At 49.4% G+C, this 20,513-nt stretch overlaps 1 protein-coding gene and 1 long non-coding RNA gene across 8 annotated transcripts; one reads left to right on the forward strand and one right to left on the reverse strand.

Annotated features, from left to right (window-relative positions):
• Nucleotides 1–6,295: 6,295 nt before the first annotated feature.
• HMGN5 (high mobility group nucleosome binding domain 5) lies at nt 6,296–14,953 on the reverse strand. Of its 3 annotated transcripts, none has more exons than XM_027725527.2 (7): nt 14,923–14,953; nt 14,293–14,336; nt 13,048–13,077; nt 12,116–12,145; nt 11,628–11,678; nt 8,216–8,359; nt 6,296–7,021 (listed from the first exon to the last, which is right to left on the reverse strand). In XM_027725527.2, exons 2-7 carry the CDS (start codon nt 14,305–14,307, stop codon nt 6,974–6,976), a joined length of 318 nt encoding a protein of 105 aa, XP_027581328.1. In that variant the 5' UTR covers nt 14,308–14,336; nt 14,923–14,953; the 3' UTR covers nt 6,296–6,973. The 3 variants fall into 3 exon arrangements, with proteins under 3 accessions (XP_027581328.1, XP_027581327.1, XP_027581325.1); XM_027725526.2 differs by lacking the exon at nt 14,923–14,953 and adding an exon at nt 14,583–14,614; XM_027725524.2 differs by lacking the exon at nt 14,923–14,953 and adding an exon at nt 14,583–14,600 and having other exon boundaries at nt 14,293–14,397.
• Nucleotides 14,954–15,065: 112 nt separating this feature from the next.
• Nucleotides 15,066–18,446, forward strand: LOC113990274. 5 transcript variants are annotated; one of them, XR_003541578.2, is made up of 3 exons: nt 15,066–15,126; nt 16,955–17,075; nt 18,063–18,446. It is a non-coding gene; the product is annotated as an uncharacterized LOC113990274 (long non-coding RNA). The 5 variants fall into 5 exon arrangements; XR_005564064.1 differs by having other exon boundaries at nt 15,078–15,126; nt 15,232–17,075; XR_005564065.1 differs by lacking the exon at nt 15,066–15,126 and adding an exon at nt 15,161–16,286.
• Nucleotides 18,447–20,513: the final 2,067 nt, after the last annotated feature.

Raw genomic sequence — 20,513 nt, forward strand, 5'->3', positions numbered from 1 at the left:
TCACGCAGATCTGGGAGTCAGGACTCCAACCAGGGGATAACCAAAACTGCTGGGTTTGTCCCTCCTGAGGGAAAAGGGGCCTGGCACAGGGCATCTGGGGGCACATTCTTGTGGAGTGCACAGCCCTGATGCTGGAATATCAACCCCGGCTTCAGCATCCACCACAGAGTCACTCCTGATCTAAAAAGGGGACCTGCAACCACACCTTACAGATCTATGTATGTTTATATTTAATATTATATGTAATGTGATAGTGTTGCCCAGAGAAGCTGTGGCTGCCCCATCCCTGGAAGTGTCCAAGGCCAGGTTGGATGGGGCTTGGAGCAACCTGGGCTAGTGGAAGGTGTCCCTGCCCATGGCAGGAGGTGGCACTGGATGGGCTTTCAGGTCCCTTCCCACTCAGACCTTTCTGGGATTTAGTGATATTCTATGATATGTATAAACATAAATATATAAACTATACACCAACTATTGCCAAATATCACCAATTCCTACTGCACCAATGGGCACATCATTGCTCTCCCAAGGATGTCCCTGGATGTGAGGCCGGGGAACTTTGCTGGGGAGGGGATGGTTCCAGCCACAGGGAACAGTGCCACACCTGGCAAGTCACAGAGGGACGTTGGGGACAGGGCTGGGAATGACACCCCTGGGACTGAGCACATCCCTCCCAAGTCATCACACAGCACGTGGACACTTCTCCGGGGTCAAAACCCAGGTGAGGCACCAAATCAAGTCATAAAGTGATTTTAGTGCTGCATCCCGAGGGAGAGTGGGCTGGCTGCCCAGAGCTCACCCTCTGGTCCCTGATGGTGGGACTGCAGGGTAGGGACACACAGCCCCTGAATTCCTGTGCAGAAGAGGCTGCAGGGCAGGCAGGAGGAGCACCCGGCACTCCAGAGCGTTCCGGCCCTCGCAAGGACATGGCGCTCCTGAGCGATGGTGGAAATCCATGGACACATTTTCCCTTGACTGCCCCGTGGTCCAGGCTGGCCTTGTGCAGCCTCACAGGGGGTTTCTGCTGAGGTAGCTGGGACAGAGCTGCTGCCACCACATCCCCCAGCCCTGAGGAGCAGCCGTTCCAGTGCCACGGTGCCACATCCAGCGATACCCTGGGAGCTGCAGGCTCTGCTCCTGCCATCCCTGCTCCTGCCATTCCTGCTCCTGCTGTACCTCTTGCGGGTCCTAGTGCCTCACCCCAGGCATCTGGATCCCCCCAAACTCCCGGGAGCTCCTGCTGCCCTCGCTGGGTGTGCAGAGCACAGGAATCCCCAGCCATGACCACCACCTAGAGGCTACAGTACTAAGTGAAGCCGGAAAGATTTTATAGCCAAGATGGGTCAAAAAGGGCGTTGGAAATATTTCCCAAGCTCAAATCAAGCAACACTGGGAGCTGGGAGTCTGGACCCCCTTCTCCAGCTCACCTGGCCTTCACCTGACCGTCAACCTGGAGCCCCCAGCAAACCTGGGCCCCAAGGTGGCTCTTAGGGAGGGAGTTTTGCCAAGAGCAGAAGGATGTGGTGCCCTTTTCCTCCTGGGCACCTTCTCCTGCTGGAGGGGATCAGGAGGAGCCCATCTTTCAACTCCAGTGGAGAATATTCCTGGGAACACGCTTGCCCAGGGGATGTGCACAGCCCAGGTGGCAGCACAGGGTGTGTCCACAATGTCTGTCCCCCACCAACAGCCACGTGCAGGAGACAGCAGGTGAATTTTCCTCCTTTGGAGGTGCCTGGAGTGTGGCCAGAGGGGCTCAGACTGAAGGTGGGTCCAAACCTGTGTCCCTTCACCCCCAGCTCCAGCCAGAGGTGACAGGGAAGGGCAGAGCCAGGGGACAACTCCAGATGCTGTCCCACCCCCAACAGGTTGCTGGCCCTGCACTGGGGACAAGTCTTTGTGTCCCACAGCCCCACCGGGTCGTCTTCCAAGAATCTGTCCAATTTCTTACCAACCCATCATGATTTTTGGGCTCCAATTGTGCAGTGAGTTCCGTGGCTTAATTACACATTGTGTGAAATATGTTGGCTTTGCATCTGCTGCTCAGTAATTCCACTTGGGGCCTCTTTGTTTGCTTTGTGTCCCCACACAAGAGCCACCGGCCCCTATTCACTGTCCTGGTGCCGCTGCACCAGGGAATACAACTCAGGGAATACAACTCCCACCTCCTTGTTCCTCCTGTCTGTCAATTCTTTGCAAGACAAAAAGGGTGATTTATTTAATTGTTGCTGATACAATGTGCTAAAACCCTCCTTTCCCCTCCAACAGTTAATTACACTTGTTAATTATTTTAATTATTCCCAGGGTGACGCTGTAGGTGTAGAGGAGCCCACTGGGCTGCACACGTGGGAATAAACACGGAGCAGGGAAGTCAGAGTTTGCTCCTAGATTTCCATTGGTAACAGGTCTGTAACCACATGGGTGAAACAGAGCAGGGAAGGCTTGGCTTGGATTTGGAACTGTCTGTTTGCAGCAAGGAAAGATTTATAGGAGGAGAAGGCAGATCCTTCAGGATTTCCCTCGGATGGGGCACTCCCACTAGGATGGGGCTTGGAGAGGCGACTCCAGCCTTTCCCTGCTGCAAAATGGAACCACGACTTGGCCAGGCAGTTCTGGGCAGCACCTCTGGGGTGGTGGGTTTATATGAGGGAAGGAATCAAGCCAAGCAAACTTCCAGCCCGCTGGAAAGCCGAGGCTCAGCCCGAGGCTCAGGCACAGCCCACCTCTATCCCGGCCGTGTTCCGAGGGAGCGGCCCCGGCCCCGTCAAACAAAAAAGCTGTTTGTGGTCTGTGGACCAGCCCCTGCCAGCGCCCTCGGAGCCAGGGTGAAACCCGAGAGCAGCCCCAATCCAAACCTTCCCCACAGCTCCTTTTATCTTCCTGGGGGGAAAACAAACAGCGCAGGAGCAGAGGCTTTGTGGCCGGGATGTCGCACATCTGGTTTGAGCTCCAAGAAATGCACTTCCACCCCCTCCCCGAATTGTTCCTGTTAAACAAATAAAACCCCGGCGAGTTTGCAAGGTTTTGGCTCTGGGGTAACTTTGGAGCAGCTTTGACTGTGAGTTCCAGGCTTGTGCTTCTTTCATTCCTAACGGGAGCAGCTCACCTCGCTCCTGGGAGGGAGGCACTTCCAAAGGGGGTCCTGGGACCCCCCATGCCGGGAATGCCGAGGCTGGGAGGGGGTAGTGGTCTTGACCACTCTGTGTTTAGGTTTCAATCCAGCATTTTTCCCTGTGTTATTCATGCTTCCTCCCTTCCCCCCTTTTTGAGAACGTCTGGAATTGTTTAAGATGTGTCCAATTGTATTAAGATTCCTTTGAGAGCTTTATGGTGTCAATTGGATTCCAACTCTTAGGAAAGGAGTTTTCTAATTTGCCGTTTTTTCCCTTTTCTCTCACATAAGCACCAACTTCCTTTCAGTCCTTTCAGGTGTTACCTCAGCCTGAAGCTCACCCTAATCCTTGGACATCACTTACACATTCCCATTTGACACATTTCCAGTGACTCCCTGGATGGTGCTGCAGGAGGAAGGCAGGGAGTCATTCCTGGGGGATCCTCTCCCACTGGTCCCTCTGTCCTCTTCCAGTAGAGGTGGATAAATCAGAGCAGATCACAGAATCATGGAATCACAGGATGGTTGGGGTTGGGAGGGACCTTAAAGATCATCTCATTCCACAGGAAGGGACACCTTCCACTGTCCCAGGTTGCTCCAAGCCCCGTCCAAGCTGGCCTCGAACACTTCCAGGGATGGGGCAGCCACAGCTTTTCTGGGAGCAGTTGAAAGGTGTGGGATGAAGGGGGTGGGAGCAGCATTCCAATGCTCTCCCCATCCTCTCCTGGACTCACCCAATCCCAACCTAATCACGCTCCTTCCAAAGCCGGGCACTGTGCCCTCGAGTCACCTGTGATTCCATCCCCACCTCCACCCTCACTGGTGACCAGCTCCAGCTCCTCCAGGCGTGGGACAGGCTCTGGCTGGAAACCACGTTGACATTGTTCCCTCCAAACGAGGGAGGCTCCTTGACAGCCCCAGCAGGGCCTGGGGGTGTTCTGGGCTCTCTGGAGCCCGTCCAGGGCATCAGGTTTCAGAGTGGGGGGGGGGCTCCGGCAGCTGCAGGGGAAGGAACAGCAGCGGGGACAGGCAGAGGGAGGAGCCATCCTTGCCATTCCAGGGATTCAATTTGCTTTCTCCTTCATCAGATTAACGCCAATGTAACTCCATTAACTGCCAGGGAGATGCTCAGGATCTGAAAATCAGACCTGTTGGATTTTCATAGACTCACAGGATGGTTTGGGTTGGAAGGAGCTCATCTCATTCCACCCCAGAACCATTAATCTCTTCACCTCGTTGCATCAAGGTCTCTAATTGTTCTGATTAATAATGACAACCAGATTCACAGCAATTCCATGGATCTTTCATAGCCAGTATCAGAACAGGTAACACACGCTGCCTGCACCCAGAGCCAGCCAAGGACCTCAGGGAAGGTAGTTTCTCCACAAATTCCAAATAAACCTGAAAGTAGGTTGACTCAACAGGTTTTTTTTTCCTTCAAACCCTCTACTTTTCAGACAAACTAAGCCAAGCTTGGGATGCACCATGGAGCTGGGCTTTGGTTCGGTGTCTACACACCAAGACCAGCCCACGAGGAGGGTTTGGCAGAAGCCACACAATCCACTGAGTTGTGCAACTCCCTCAATCCCCCATGGCTGCGAAAAGTTCTGAATGTGAGCGGGGAAGTTTGTCTGAAAAGTTCTTGGGCAATTTTCTGTACTTATTTGAAAGAGGAATTTGATCGTAACAATAGTTATAGAATTAAGAACAACTCCCACCCTGGCACCAGAGGAGGAAGAAATAACCAGAACCAAACACTCAGTTGTATGTTCTGGGTAACAACTTCGGGACTCCAATGTTTGAGGGACACAGCTCAGCACCAGTGACCTCAGTTAGTGTGGGATGGGCTGGTTGTACCGTGGCAGAGGGATGGGCCTGTGCTAGGAAGGAAATATCAACTATATTCAGTGTCTGCTGCTTAAATAACAATGCTTGAGACACTCAAGGAGGCTGAAGGAGAAGAGAGAAGGTTCAACAGCATCAGGAGCTGGAGAAGGAACTCCCCTTCCTGCAGAACTGGGTTTCTATTTGAAGCCCTTTTAGAGAAACAACAGGCTGGGGGAAATGTATAAGACATTTCATTCCAATGTTTTCTCCCTGGAGTTCAGGCCTGTTGGGATTTCTCATCAACTGCAGGCTAAACTCATGGAATCATGGAATGGTTTGGGTGGGAAGGGACCTTAAAGCCCATCCAGTGCCACCCCCTGCCATGGGCAGGCGCACCTTCCACTAGCCCAGGTTGCTCCAAGCCAACCTGGCCTTGGACACTCCCAGGGATCCAGGAGCAGCCACAGCTCTCCCAGTCTGTCCTCTGTAGAGGAGGAAATTCAGTGAATCATTTTTAGATGTAAAAGGTTCAGGATGAGATTTGAACTATTGTTGGATCATTTTCAAACTGGAACAGTCAGAATTCCCCTGGTTTTACCCACATCTCACCACTCTTCCAACCAAGCAAAGGGAATCCACTTATTTATGTCCAGTTTTAACTGGACGAGAGACCAGAGTACATCCCAAAATGTCTGCTGGATTAAGGGAATACACTGCCAAGGAAAAGGCCCCTCAGAACTCTCTCACCTTTGCTGCTGAGGAAGCTGGAGCCCAGTTACCCCTGAGCAGTTCTACAGAACAAAAGCAGCAGGAATAAGAACTCCCAGCACTTCAGGCCTGGAAAATTAAATCCACATTAAACATCCTCTAGTAGCCCGTGCCCTGGGGGACTGATCCTGAATCCCACATTTAATCCAAGACACTCTGCCCTGAGATGCTGAGCTGGGGTTTGGATATGAGATAAAATATTCAAGCCCCTGGAATTTCCAGGCTGGGCTGCAGAACAATTTAAAGGCAGAGATAAAGTTTCTGCATTGCAGACATTTTTCTTCTTATTAAATACATCGTGTAGTTGGTCACTGATGGGACGAGACTTCCTATAAAAGGAGGGTTGAGCAGAATTGGAAGTGTCCTTGACAGAGCTGCACAGAAAATCTGTAGCAACAAAACTGAGACTAAACCCCCCAGTCCACTGCTCTGGTCCAGCTGTTATTCCCAGAATAAGGAAGTTTGGATTAATGGGAAATCACACAACTGAAGCAGAGAGGGGTTCAAGCCCCAAAGCTCTTCGCTCTCTCCCTGTCCCACTGCAGCTCTCCTGGAATTTGGGAGCTTTCCAGCAGCACAAGCAACAAACCACAATCAGCTTTTGAGGAGTCTTTTTTATTAAGATAAATCCAGCAAAATTCCTAACAGTGGGTACATACAACCAACCTGCCCTTTTTGAAAAGAAATGTTTGTATTTCATTTAAAAACAGGATTACACTTTTATTTATTTATTTTTCTTTTTTTTTTTTTTTTTCAAAACTGACAAAATAAAATTACATTTGGGAAACAACAGATTTCCAGCTCTTAAGTTTTTTTTTTTTTCATGAAAATAGCTCACCTTCTTTATAAAAGCAACCCACAGAACCACTGGAATGTTTCACACAGTTATTTGTTTTGAGACCTCCCCACTTTAAGAAACCATACAACACATACAAGGGAAAAATTAAAATCTGAAGTCTGTAAGCATGACTTACACAAAAAGGGACACACTGACAGAAGTCAAAAGCTACCACCACTTATTCTTTCCATGTACCATACAAACTATTACAATCACAAAATTTAAAAACAATGACTTTTTTTTTTTTTGTTTTGTTTTTGTTTTGTTTGTTAGGGATTTAATTCCCAAGTAACCGAGATGAAGATGTTCCATAATTAAATTCATGCTAAAAAAACCTGCATTTATAAAATAGTTGATAAAAATATTCCTCTCTGTTAACAATACAGCATGGAGGTACGGAGACCAAATGATGGAGATATAGGGCAGGGTTAACATTACTCGGACTTGGCTTCCTTATCATCAGATGCTTCAGCAGCTGGTGCCTATAAAAGTGTTTGGGAAGAATAGAAATATTATTGGAAATGCTAATTGGATTCCAATCTAACAAGCATCAAAGAGAGAGAGCAGTTTTGTTAGCAGAAACATGGACACTTTGTGTGGATAGGCAGGAAGGCACAGAAAGTACGGACACAGCAACAAGGCTGATAATTGTAAAAATTCAAACCACCGGAGGTAATTTTGGAATGAGTGCCTGCAGAGAGGCAGAAGTTGGGAACGTATTTTAGATTAGGACCAATGCTAAGCCAGGGGAAGTTCAAGCCCTCATTGTACAAGGAAGTGTCAAGAGTTACACATCAACCTGTGGTACTGGTCTGTTGTCCAGGCTTTGGGGAATCAGTTCCCACCTGTTCTCTACAAAAACGTGCTTTTACTATTGAAGGTAACACATCAAACCTGCAAAGCTCCTCTCAAAGACCCTCTGAGGCACATCAGCCACGTACTGCTTTAGCACAGCATCTCCTGATCGCATTTTAGAAATGAAAGAATAAACAACTGGTTGACTGATGGTGACACTGAACCCGTGAGGAGAGACCAGTGTCAGTCACAGAACACAAGGGCAAAGAGAGCCCTTGGAAAACTCTGGGTTCCTACTGTCAGCAAGGGATCTGCTGGGAAAATCCGACCAGGACGGAGCCTGCAGCTGGTCCCAGCAAGAGGCAGCTCTGAGGTAGGAGCTGCCACAGCAAGGACCTGTGAGAAGAGGCTGCAAATGAAGAGACAGGACCGAGCTGACTCTGCAGATCTCTTGAATTGTTCTGAGGGAAAGGACTGTTTGAAGGAATTGTGTAAAACTGAAAACCAGATTTCTGGCCCAGCACCAGCCCGTGCTGAGCAGCAGAGGGAAGCCAGCAGCCCAGAGAGGGTGTGCAGAGTCAGCTCAGGGCTGGAGAGCTCTCCCTGAGCTCCATTGTTCCCAAACACTCGCAGTGCCTGAGCCAGCCCTGGAGGGACCCCGGCACAGCACAGCCCACCTGTGGAAGGGCTCCAGCACAGGGCAGGAAGGAGCTGGAAGGACAATGCTGTTCCTCCAGGCTCTCCCGGTGCAGATCCCCAGCTGGGCTGTCCTTCCAGGGTGGCAGTGAGACCCCCCACCCCGTGAGGAGCCGAGGGGAGCTCCTGCAGCTGGATTCCCAGCACACCAGGCTGTATTCCCATGGTTAGTGCAGCTAAAGTACCTCGTTAGTTTTGGTATCTCCGTTTTCAGAGTGGTTTTCTTCTTTAGCATCCTCCTGTTTAGTTTCCTCTTTGCCTTTGGCTCCTTTCTTCCCTTTTGTTGCTGCCTTTTTGTCCTCCTTTTTATCATTTGCTGCTTTTTCTTTCTGTTAAGAAAACAGACCCACGGTATATTAAATCCTTATTTCCCACCTTGTACATCTGCATGTTTATAAACTCCCAAGCCCTCCACACAACCCCCTTCCACACCCCAAACTTCCCACTGACAAAGATGAGATCAAAGTTTTGAAGGAGTGTTTTCCTTCTATGCTCTCCTGAACATGCTACTGGGAAATGCAAAATGAAAAAGCAGCCATGGCTGGGGTTAAAAGAATTCCTATTTTAAATAGGCATTCAATTAAATTAGCTAAAAAATGTTGAACTGGCCTTTATTTGTACCCTGCTGCTGAAAGGCAGACACAGAACAAAACCAACATGTACAACTAGTGGAAATACCAGAATCCTTCAGATGTGCTGTTAATGCCTATTTAGAAAACTGTAAAACTGTAACAAAGCTGTAGTCCAAGGACTTTCCCTCTTCCCTGCCAAAAATATTCCTTATTATAATAAACCATATGTGTGACAGAAAAACTGGGGGCTCAACAGCATCACTCTGATAACAAGAGCTTTGCATTTATTATTTAAGTGCAGTTTCTTATACGTGGATCAGGCTAAATCAAAACAAACACCAAAACTTGATGCTTCTGTAGTAATAATTTTCCACAGGCAAGGTCAGATCCCGACCCAAATAAACGACTCTCATTAGTTTCACTTCCAAGGATCTGCCTCTTGCTGCCAGTAAGTAACTGAACTAGCTCAGCTCCTGCTTGATTAACCTACTTCCAACAAAGGAACCATGAAACCTGCACAGTCTATTCACAGGGAAGTGAAGAAAACCAGAAAATTACTGAAATATATACATATGCTCAAAAGATTTGTCTCAGCCACTAGAAGTTACTAAAAGGTTACAAAAAGTTTACTTTATTATTCCAACCCCTCGCTGATTAGTGCACAAAACTAATTCACCTTAAAAATGAGCTGCTGGTTAAGGGCAAACTCATGAAATAAAGGGTGAAGGCACCTGATCCTTCAATGACACTGATGATTAAAAATTCACCAAAATTAACAGCAAACCCTACAATGGTGCAGAACATTTAAGACAGTGAGTCAGTAGCACTCAAATGGGTGAAGGTCTCTTTCCTCTCTAACTTCCCACATTCCAGTCTCAGGGATTTCAGCCCACCTGGGAAACTCTACTACAATGTGGTGTCAGGAACTCCCTGTACTGGGAATACCCAAGTGTTCTGGTGCTGTTTGGCAGCAAGATTTAGGATTACAGTTCTACTATGGCAGTGGTTACCTTTTCCTTCACCCCATTAAAAAGAGACAACAAAGTATTTACAGAGCTAAAACTCTAAAACTAATTCCCTGTAGCCTCCCCCCCCGTGCTGGTAAAGCCCCTCCTCAGAAAGCATTTGAGGAGGATCCAGGGAAACTGGGTTCCATGGCTGGAGAGAAAGTGTCTCCCAGGACACAGCACTGTATCCATGTTCCTCAATAATTCTGCTATAGAGAAGAGATGGCAACAACAATTCTGTACTAAGGTCACGTGTTTTAAAAGTGACAAAACTCCTTTCCCAGCTCTGGTTTTCAAAGTTTAACAGGTGAAATCTCTTCTGACACACACAAAGCCACTCCAAGAACCTGAAGGTTGACAAGCATTTGGGGGAGATGGGAATTAAAAATGCCTCCACAGTCCCGTTTTTCAGAGGTATTGGTGCAGTATGAGGAGCTGTAGAGAGCCAAAAATGCAGCTCTGGTATTCTGGCTTCAAACAGCACCTTAGGACCAATAGGACCAATGCTTCCAAGTCAAGCTGGGGGCAATTCCCAAGGCACTGCTCCCCAGGAGTTATCCCAAAGGGATACCACACTATACAGTTGTGCAGTGAGGGCCCAAACTAGGCTTTGACAACCCCTTACAGCCCTAAACTCCAGCATCCATATTCCTACAACTTTTCAAATCAGTTACAGCAGCTTTTGTGTTCAAACCCCAAATATTTCCATGAAGCAAACTTGAAAAAAGAAGCAAACACCAACCATGTGGACAATACACAACTGCCCTGCCCTGTATGTGACCCTGAGCAGGGGCTGTCACAGCCCAGGCCAGCTCTGTGCTGGCAGAGCTATTCCCGGGGCACCAGCCACTAGAGGGGAGTGCAATCCAGAGTGTCCAGTGCTCCATCCACCCAGGAATGTGGAGCTGTGGAGTTCCCCATGCTCTGGAATGGACCTAGAATTCCAGCTGCACCAGCAGGACGGAATGTGAACATCTTGCTCTGCGCAGCACTGAGGTTACAGAGCTGAGGGATCCCCAAAATGACACGTGGGGTCCTCCCTCTTCTCCATCTCTCATGGCATCTCCGCTGCTCCACACAACGGGGCTTGGCAACAGTTCCCTCACCTGGAACTCTGCTGTGCCACAGGGAATTGCAAGGCATTTTAAATGGAAAAGGGAAGAGCTCCTGGTTCCCACTAATCCTCCCCTTCTGCAACCAAAGCATCTCTCACTCCTGTGCTTTGCCCACCTCATCATCCAGAACCACAAGCAAAACGTGTGATGGGAACAGGTTAAAAAGAAATCACTAAAAACAGGTTAAAAACAATCACTAAATTTTGTTGCTGGGGTGTTTGTTTTTTTTTTTTTTCTTTTTTTTAGGTGCAAAATTCTAAATATTTTCAGAAAAATCTAAAAAAAAAAAAAAAAAGGCACTGCAAACTGACTGCTGGGAAGGCTGTGACAGGAAAGGGGATGCAAAGAATCCCTCGTGGATTGCAGAACTGTCCCCCTTGAAATTCAAACTGTTGCTCCAAAGCAAAAAGGAGCTCTAAATAGTTTTTTAACTATACTGTCAGACATGCCAATATTTTTGACATTTCCAAAAAACATCCAGCTTAAGGAAAGGGGTCTGCAGAGCTTTCAGTGATTAAAAAGTGATAAATTGATAACTAACTGCAGAGAGGGCCTTGGAATGGAAATATAGTAAGGAACTGTAATTAAAAGCATGATTTTCAATGCCTTCTCTAATTGAGTCTCTGATCTCTATTCCAAGCATCATTTTCCCAACAATGCACTATATGAAACTTCAGAATGGCCTTGCAAAGCTTCACCACGGGGATTTAAAATCTGCTCAGTTTACCACATTCCTTGGCCAGGAATTGGATAAAATTCTATCTTTTAATTCATATAATTCCACCTTAAACCTTTAAAGATAATTATGAAAAAAAAACCAAAGTGGTTAGCTGTGGTGGTTTTTTTACCCCTACAAATGCCTTGAGAAGGAAAATATAACTCCAAGAGATCTCCAAGACTTACCTTAGGTGCTGCCTTTTTGGGCTTTGGCTCCGGTTTGGGAGGAGCAGGTTTCTGTACAAAACACACACAAGGAAACAGAGTCAGGTGAAAGCCAGAAATAAATATTTATACTTAAAATAAATATTTGTGTTTTAATGTTGGTAACTTTTGAAAACTATTTACCCAACAGTTGGCCCTGTAAAAACCAATGGGCAAATTATCAGGCTGAGGAGAGAGCAGTTAATTTATAGAGCCACGAGCATTTGTATGAACAAATCCATCCTCAGATCAATATTCCTTGACTCTGGATACTCATGTGTCCAGACTGACTGTTCACTAACACAGATGTACCTCATGTGAGAAGCCTGTGACGTGTGAATACATGGAAACATGGAGTGGGAAGTTTAAATACCGAATACTCAATTCTGGTGGGAAAACCCCAACAGTTCGTCTTGAACTGCCCCCATCCCATGGGATGTGATATCAAAGGAATAAATAAGGATACTCACAGCGGATAGTCTGGCTGACCTTCTCTTTGGCTGTACAAAGAAAGATGTGTCACTAAAATTCAGAGAGCACATAAAGCACAGCTTTCTCAGAACTGCCACCCAAAATAACGTGCTGTCGTGAAGCCTCACAGAAATCCCAGGTTTTATGAAATTATGGGCATTATGGTGGTGGATTTGATGAGTCCCCATCCCTGGGAACGTCCAAGGCCAGCTTGGACAGGGCTTGGAGCAACATGGGATAGTGGAAGGTGTCCCCTGGGGGGTGGAATGAAATGATGTTTAAGGTCCCTTTCAACCCAAACCATCCTGGGATCCCATGATCCCTGTGGGTCCAGCCCAGGATATTCTATGACTCCCTAGAAGTGCAGCTTTGCTCAGCTCAGCTTTTCCTCTGCTGCTGCCACTTCACCCTACTGAGGTGGGAAGGATAAAGTTTCTGTTCTTCCAGGAGCTGAAAAGGGACATAATCCCATTGGAAAGGGACATGTTCCTATTGGAAAGAGGAAGTGTTCCCATTGGAAAGGGACATGTTCCCATTGGCAATGGATGTGTTCCTACAGGAAAACGACCTGTTCCCATTGGAAGGGGACATGTTCCCACTGGAAAAGGACATGTTCCCATTGGAAGGGGACATATTCCCAGTGGCCTCTGGCTTCTGCCACGTTCCCATTGGAACTGATTGTCCCTGGCTCCAGCCACATTCCCACTGGAACTGATGATCCCTGACCTCAGCCTTGTGGAGCTGCTGGACCCCCCAGCACCCACCTCAGGCAGGTCACCCATCACCTCAGGTGACAAAGACGGCCCTGAACACCCCAAAACCAGAGGCAAGGCCACTCCCTCGATCTGAACCGCCCCCCCCCATCACGAGCTGCGCGGGTTCCCTAATTTTTCTGGAGCCCTTTGAAGTGGCGACCACAATCAGCTCCTACCTCCTCCTTTACCTCGCCTTCAGCTGGAGCCTGCAAGGAAAACGACACGTGAGAGAAAGCAACATTTAACCCCCACCAGAGCCCTGAGAGGGTGTCACAATAACACCCCCCCTCCCCTCCCCAATACAGCAATGGCGGCCCCCCCTTCCCCGCCGCCTCACGGACTACAACTCCCACAATGCCCCGCGGCCGCCGTCACCGCGCCGGGTTCGAAAAGTTCCCGCCAATTTCCCCCCCCCCCCTCCACACAACAAGGTCGCCGAGGGCCCCGCAAGGACAATGAGGGACAACCGGGAGCGCGGCGATCGCGCCCGCCCGAGGGGTTTCGGCTCGGTCACGGCGCCCCACGGCCCCGTCCCTGAAACCTCTCGGGCGGGCGCCTCAGTGAGGGGCGACCGCGTCCCCTCCACCCCCGCCCCGCTCAGCCCGCGTTGTGAGGGGAAGTGCGGGGGGGACGCCGCCGCCTCGTCTTCCCGCTGCCCCCAAAGTTCCCGATTACGGCGATAAATCCCCCCCCCTTTTTTTCTTTTTTTTGTCTCTCCTTAAAGGCCAGTATTTCAAATTCTGCGCCGCCTAATGGCCCCAAATTACCATTGCACAACCATCTGGTATGACAAAGTGGGAGGCAAAAAAAAAAAAAAAAAAAAAAAAAAAAAAAAAAAAAAAAAAAGGAGAACAAAGGCAAAACGCAGGAGAAAGAGGCGACGTTTAAAGGCGGATCGTGGCGGGGATGGCGCGATGGGGATTAAAAGGCTGGTGGAGGTGGCTGGGGGGGTGTGTGAGGGTCGCGGCGCGGGGTTTTTTGGGTTTTTTTTTTTTTGGCTGCCCCGCGTTTCTCCACAGGGGCAGCACAAGCGCTATGGCTGTTTGTAATCCAGCATGGAGACACTGCTGCTCCAGCCTTCTCCTCCTCCTCCTCCTCCTCCTTTCCCAAACAAAACAGCCCAAAAAGTGAACTCGCCGCGCCGCCCGAGCCCTCCTCTTCCCCCCTTCCGCTCCGCGCTCCGCTCTAGGACATCCACCAAAAAATTAAAAATGCAAAGGGGGGGGGAAAAAAAAAACCACACACACACACAGAGCACACACCAACCCAAAAAACTCCACACACACACACATAGGCGCGCGCGCGCTAAAAATTTTTTTTTTTTAAGCTAAATTTCCGCGATTGCCGCTTTAATTTCTTCCCCCTTCGCTCCCCATCTGCCTTCCCTCGTTTTTTAATTGGTTTTTTTTCCCCGTACTTACCTTTCTTTTGGGCATAGTTGCACCTTAATAGTTGATTGCAAAACCTAATAGAGATAAGATATCGAAAATAAATGGAAGCGGCGAAAAAAAACTGTTCCGACCGTCCTGCAAAAAAAAAAAAAAAAAAAATTGACAGGAAAAAAAAAAACGAAAAACGAAAAAGCACCGAACCCCCCCTCAAAAAATTAAAAAAGGAAGATGTTTAAGGGACCAAGAGTTAATTGCGGCAGAAACTGAACAAAAAAAAAAAAATCCCCCCCTCTTTATTGCAAACAGTAAAATACACCAACACGCAACCAAACTGCATGAATGGGGAGCGCGAGATGGGCCCGGCCGCTGACTGACGGCCGCGCGGGCCAATGGGCGCGCGGGGAGCGGCGCGGGGGCGGCGCGGGGGGCGGGGCCGCCGGAGCGCGAGCGCCGCGCGCTTTCCGCGTGTGCGCGGCCCGGAGCGCGGCCCCGCCGCCCCCCCCGCGCGCCCCCCGCCCCGACCCCCGCGCCGCCCGCCCCGACCCCCGCCCGCCACCCCGCAAACTTCCCCCGAAAGTTCCCGCAGGCCGCGGGGACACAAACATGGCCGCCCCCGGTACTCGCGGCCTGCGGGAGCGCGGCCGCCCGGCCCGGCCGTACCTGCCGGGAAGTGCCGTTGCGCGGCCGCGGAGCGCGGGGGCTGCGGCCTTTGTGCGGCCCGGCCCCGCGCGGGGAGCGGCGGCGTAACCGCCCCCGCGGCTGTTGGAGCAGCGCGGGCTCCCACCGGCCGCTGGGGTGGTGCGGGGCTGAAGCCTGTGAGGGTGTCCCCGGAGCAGGGCCTGCGAGCCTGAGGTGGTTCAGAAGGTGAAGGCTCGGACTCGGGCACGGATTAAGGGAGATGAGCTTTGTCTCCATCATAACGGCAATGTCTGACAGCCTTTCCACCATGTATCTTGTGTATTTCCACAGGGAAAGCACAAGGTGTGTTAATCCCACTTTCAGGGCCAAAGCACTTTGCCACTGAGAGGTGAAGCAGGAGGTGTGACTGTTCCTGCCCAAAGCCAGTCCAACCCTTTCTAAAACCTACAATCAAGTGGATTCTGCAATCCTCCTAGGCAGCCTATTCCAGCACCCAACTGCCCTTAAAAACCCCAGAGTTTTCCCCAGCATCTAAACTGTGCTTTGGCTGTGAACTTCCGTTTCTTTGTGCAGTGCCCAGCAAATACAAAGAACGATTAACAAGCATCAAGTTCCACTGACATTTTAGATACTGTGTCATTTCACATAATATTATCATTTTCTCCCTAAAACTTTATTTTTTCTAGACTAAACAAATTCTCAGAGGCCTCATGATCTCATAGGCCATATTTTGTAAACCTTTTGCCATTACTGGGCTGCTCTAGACTCCTCTCAACTTTGCATTCTTGCTCAGGTCTGTGTCCAATAATCAGGTTAATTAGGTAACGGCTCTCAGCGTGGTATTTGCAGACTCAGCAACAGCATCACCACGTTAGTTCAGACTCTTCCTGATCCCCTGTAATCCCTGGATCCCTTTCAGTGCTGCTCCCTGAACAGCTGTTCCCCCGTTCTTGACAAATTCATGGTGACTTTTTGATTTGTCACTCCTTACGTCACCCCCCTCTCCAAGGGCCGGGATGTCAATACTTTATTATCTTCCTGCACTTTGCCAGTTAAGCTCAGCAATTTTCCGTCCACGGATCCACCTTTCTCCCCCTTCCTCCAGTCAATGTTGATCCATCAAATGCCATGATTATTTTGTTAAAACACACCAATTATTTAAGGATGTCCCTGACTGGCCTCCTGCATCCTGAGGACTGCATCTTCCAGGCACTGCCGGCCCCAGTGTAACCACATAACCAAACACAATCACTCCCTCTTCAAGTTCTCCTGTGGTAATCAGGATTTTAAATAGTCTTTCCAATAGTTTTCTCCATCTTTGAGCTATAAACGGCCTGAAACACATTTCAAGAGCATTTGGTCTCCAAGTTCTCCATCACCAAAAGGTTTGTGCTCCAGTGGCCTCGAGAAGTTTCTCCCCTCTCCCCACAGTTATTGCTTTATCCTTTCTGTGTTCTGTGAGAAGTCTTTGTGGAGGAGAAACAATAATTTGTTGGAGGGTCTATCAACACCTTCTCCTGAACAACTTGCACAACCCACAATTGGGATCAAAACGTGCAAGTGAAGCACAGATTGAAAATTCACAACTAATTCCTGCGTTATATTTGCTCTGCCTTCTCTTTCATCTTTGTATTATCTCAAACACTTTGACTTTTTCTTAAAATGTCATCATTAAAACCACAAAGTGGCCTAAATAACCATTAGTGAGAAGATTGTTTCCCTCTGAAGAAATGGGATAAGCTGCTGTGAGATGCTGTTGTGCTGCAAGGGAAAATGGCTGTAACTATGCAGGAAATTACAGACCTGGCTGAAGCCAGGAGAATAAGTTTATTCTGGAGCATTATTTTATACCATGTTACTTTTTTGGTGCTTTTGCCACAACTGGCATTTTTTATTCAGTACAAAACCACCTAAAACTGAATTTATGATACCGCCTCACCAGACTACCTTGGGAATAGATCAAAGCAACAAAACAAGAGTTAATCTTTTGATTGTGCCACTGTTTCCATGAGAAAATTTTGTGCTAAAATTTACATTTCTGCTGATGTCCAAGGCAGGAATGTCCTGCAGGGGAGGAGAGCCTGTTCCTGATGTCAGAGATCTGTAGTTCTTGGGGAATGTTTTCCTGGACCACATTTTTGAACTGAAGCAGATCAAGACCTTCCTGAATAAAGGTAAACCACATCAAAGTCACTCTTGGGTGACTGGCTTCTCACCTTCCCTAAACAGGCAGTTAGATATATGTTGCTTTCCCATTCCTTTGTGCTAAAATCCATAGGAGGGTGGAACATTAGATTCTTTTCCACGCATTCCACTCTCAGCCTAGTTCATCTAGATGTGCAACAGCCCCACAATCAGAGTTCAGAGGCAAGGGAAATCAGGATTCTGTGTGTGATCATAGTCATGGCACATATAACAAGTAACATTAATACATATTTTTGGGACAAAATACCACAAAACACATTTTTGTGTTCTGTACCTGGTGTACAAAGTGTCCTTCAGCCTTATTTTATAGAACTTTTGGGATGAGCAGATTATTGATCTATAGGAGATGTTTGTGCTTGCTAATTTTATACTTTGTTCTGGGTGATTTTGTGGTTTGTCCTGGATAAAAATTGATTTATGTGTCAAATTCAGTATTGATTGCAACAAAACGTTTAGAGCTTATTAATTTGGGAATATGAGGATGAGGAATTGAGGATTCTCATTGAGTCTTTTCATCCTCACTTCAGTCAAACCTTTGACTTAGCTCCAGTTTTCTACCCAGTCCCTGATAGTGAAGGGGGTGACTGCACACACCAGGCTTGTATTATTGAGATTATTCACTGGTTTGGTGAATTCTCAACATAAAAAATAAGTGGAAATGTCTATTTCTGCTTACAACACACTGGTACAGGTTGCCCAGAGAAGCTGTAGCTGTTCCTGGATCCCTGGGAGTGTCCAAGGCCAGGCTGGATGGGGCTTGGAGCAACCTGGGCTAGTGGAAGCTGTCCCTGCCCATGGCAGGGGGTGGAACTGGAAGAGCTTTAAGGTCCCTTCCCACCCAAATCACTCTGTGATTCTATGAAATGAAACATAAAAGTAGTTGGGTAAAAGCAGAGCTTGACACACGACTTACAAAAAATTTAAAGCCATAGTAAGTCATTTTTCTGTCTCGGCAGGAGCAGGAGGCCTGAGAGATGATCTCTAGAACCAGTCTGCTATGGAGGGGTAAGGGACATGCAGAAAAGACAAAATCAGGGCAGAAAACCCAAGTGAGTTTAAGTGAGGAGGCTGGGAAGTTCCCAGACAGGAACTCAGGAGCTCAGCTGAGGATCTGTCCCATTGCAAAGCACCGGGCTGGGTTAGAACGGATGGACACAGCAAACTGTAACAACCTGACCACTGCCAGGTGGTCCTCTCTGCACCCCCAGGGGGGGCAGAACTGCTTCCACACACAGCCTCAGGAGATGGCTGGTGCTCCCAGCTTTTCAAATCCATTCCCAAGGAGACTTCGCAACTGGGACGATTGTGACTAAGAAAGCACAGGAAAGTTTTACAAATCACACTGCCTTTAGCACTTATTTTAAACTTATTTGATTGAGAGTCTTTCCAACAGCTATTTGAAGATTCCCAGAGAATCTGGGGACAGAAGCCTACGAGCAGACCCTTTGACCAACACTGACTTGGTCCTTGGAGACCCCAAAGCCTCTACAAACTCAAAACTGAATGCACACGCCATCTCCATGTATGTTAAAACTTCAATGGCAGGCAGCACATCCTGCTTTGCAGCTCCACTTCCCTCCTTCCAGCTTGCTCTGAGCTCACAGCCAGCAGGAACTGCAGGTTTCTCACTGGATGGGCTCGGGGAAGGCTGGATTTAGTGTTCAGAGCACAAAATGTGTTCTGTCCAGCCCAGGTCTTGAGTCACAGGGAGCCAGAGACCAGGTAAGGGTGTTGTCAGATTTTGGGATTGTGCCTTCTGCCTTTCAGGGCAGCAGCCCTCAGTGAAGGCCCAGTTGAAGTAAGTGGCCTAAAACAGCATTAACAGAATGACTATTCCTATTATTTGGGCTGAAATCTTGGTATCTCATAGAGTTCCAGGAAGGTTTGGGTTGGAAAGGACCTTAAAGCTCATCTCAATCCCCCCCTGCCATGGGCAGGGACACCTTCCACGGGACCAGCTTGCTCCAAGCCCTGTCCAGCCTGGCCTTGGACACTTCCTGGGATGGGGCAGCCACAGCTGCTCTGGGCAACTTGTGCCCCAAGGTGTCCCAGAGCCCCAGGAAAGTTCCTTGTCCCCCCCTTTTCCTCCTCCTCCCCCCGGGCCGGGCCCTGCCCGCGGTCCCGCCGAGAACCAGCAGGGGGCGCCCTCCGGCAACAACGCGGGGCTGGGGCGGCGGGGCCGGGGGGGGATGAGCTGGGAATGGGGGGTGAGCTGGGAATGGGGGGTGAGCTGGGAATGGGGGGGATGAGCTGGGAATGGGGAGTGGGGGTGAGAGCTGGGAATGGGGGGTGAGCTGGGAATGGGGGGTGAGCTGGGAATGGGGGGTGAGCTGGGACTGGGGAGATGAGCTGGGACTGGGGGAGATGAGCTGGGAATGGGGGGGCTGAGCTGGGAATGGGGGGTGAGCTGGGAATGGGGGGTGAGCTGAGAATGGGGGGTGAGCTGGGCCTGGGGGAGAGGAGCTGGGAATGGGGGAGAGGAGCTGGGAATGGGGGGTGAGCTGGGAATGGGGGAGATGAGCTGGGACTGGGGGAGATGAGCCGGGACTGGGGGAGATGAGCTGGGCCTGGGGGGGCTGAGCTGGGCTTGGGGTAGCTGAGCCCAGTATGAGGCAGCTGAGCCGGGTTTGGGGCAGCTGAGCCAGGACCAGCAGGTCCGGGGGTGCTGAGCCGGGCCCTCTGCCCTGCACCATCCCTCAGTAGTTCCATGGCACAGGTAAGGAACAGCAGTCACAGAGTCCCTGCTGTGTGCCCTGTCAGTGACTTCCTCGTGCCACAGTGCCCTGTGCCTTTCACAGTCACACATAAATCAAGGAAACCCGGCCTTGCTCAGGTTCCAGATGAGAAGCAGCAGATCTCTTAAGCTTCCCAACCCCTGTCCACAAACCCTTCGGAGCAGGGGAGCAGAGTTTCCACCCCTCTGGATGCAGCAGGACACAGCTCCCAGAGCATGGCAAAGCCAGGAGACACACTCTGAGTCAGGATTTGCCTTCTGGCTCCAATTACTGCCGGGCTGGGATTGGGAATGAAGGATGGATTCCTTATTTCTTACTGAGAGTGCTGAGCTGACTTCCCTTACCCATCACACCTTCTCCATGTCATAGAGATCCAGATCATCTGCTCTGGCACAGGCAGGATCCAAGAGCTGCCCCTGGCACAGCCTCATGTTACTTGCAGGTGGATTCTGGGTGTATTTCTCTCCGTGGTTACAAAGCAGCCCTGGAGCATGTGGAGCACGTGCTTCCTGACCTTTTGGACAAGTGGGGTTTTGCAGTTGATTACTGGAATATCTTTCACTGTGAGTTTCCTCCACATTTCTTTTTCTAAAGCAGCTTAATTTGCCCGCACTTGGAAGGCTCCGTCCTTGCCTGTGCTCTAAAGAAAAGTGAGTGGATCTTTGCCATTAC

The sequence above is a fragment of the Pipra filicauda genome, unplaced genomic scaffold, assembly GCF_003945595.2.
Source record: "Pipra filicauda isolate LSUMZ 115617 unplaced genomic scaffold, ASM394559v2 scaffold281_size1565311_pilon, whole genome shotgun sequence".
In the NCBI taxonomy this organism is placed as follows: domain Eukaryota; kingdom Metazoa; phylum Chordata; class Aves; order Passeriformes; family Pipridae; genus Pipra; species Pipra filicauda.

Excerpts from the sequence above, each read along its gene's own strand:
- HMGN5 (XM_027725527.2), bottom strand. Across the intron at positions 8,360-11,627 it reads CCAAAAAGGCAGCACCTAAG|AAAGAAAAAGCAGCAAATGA; the intron begins GTAAGTCTTGGA and ends TTTTCTTAACAG. Across the intron at positions 7,022-8,215 it reads GAGATACCAAAACTAACGAG|GCACCAGCTGCTGAAGCATC; the intron begins GTACTTTAGCTG and ends ACACTTTTATAG.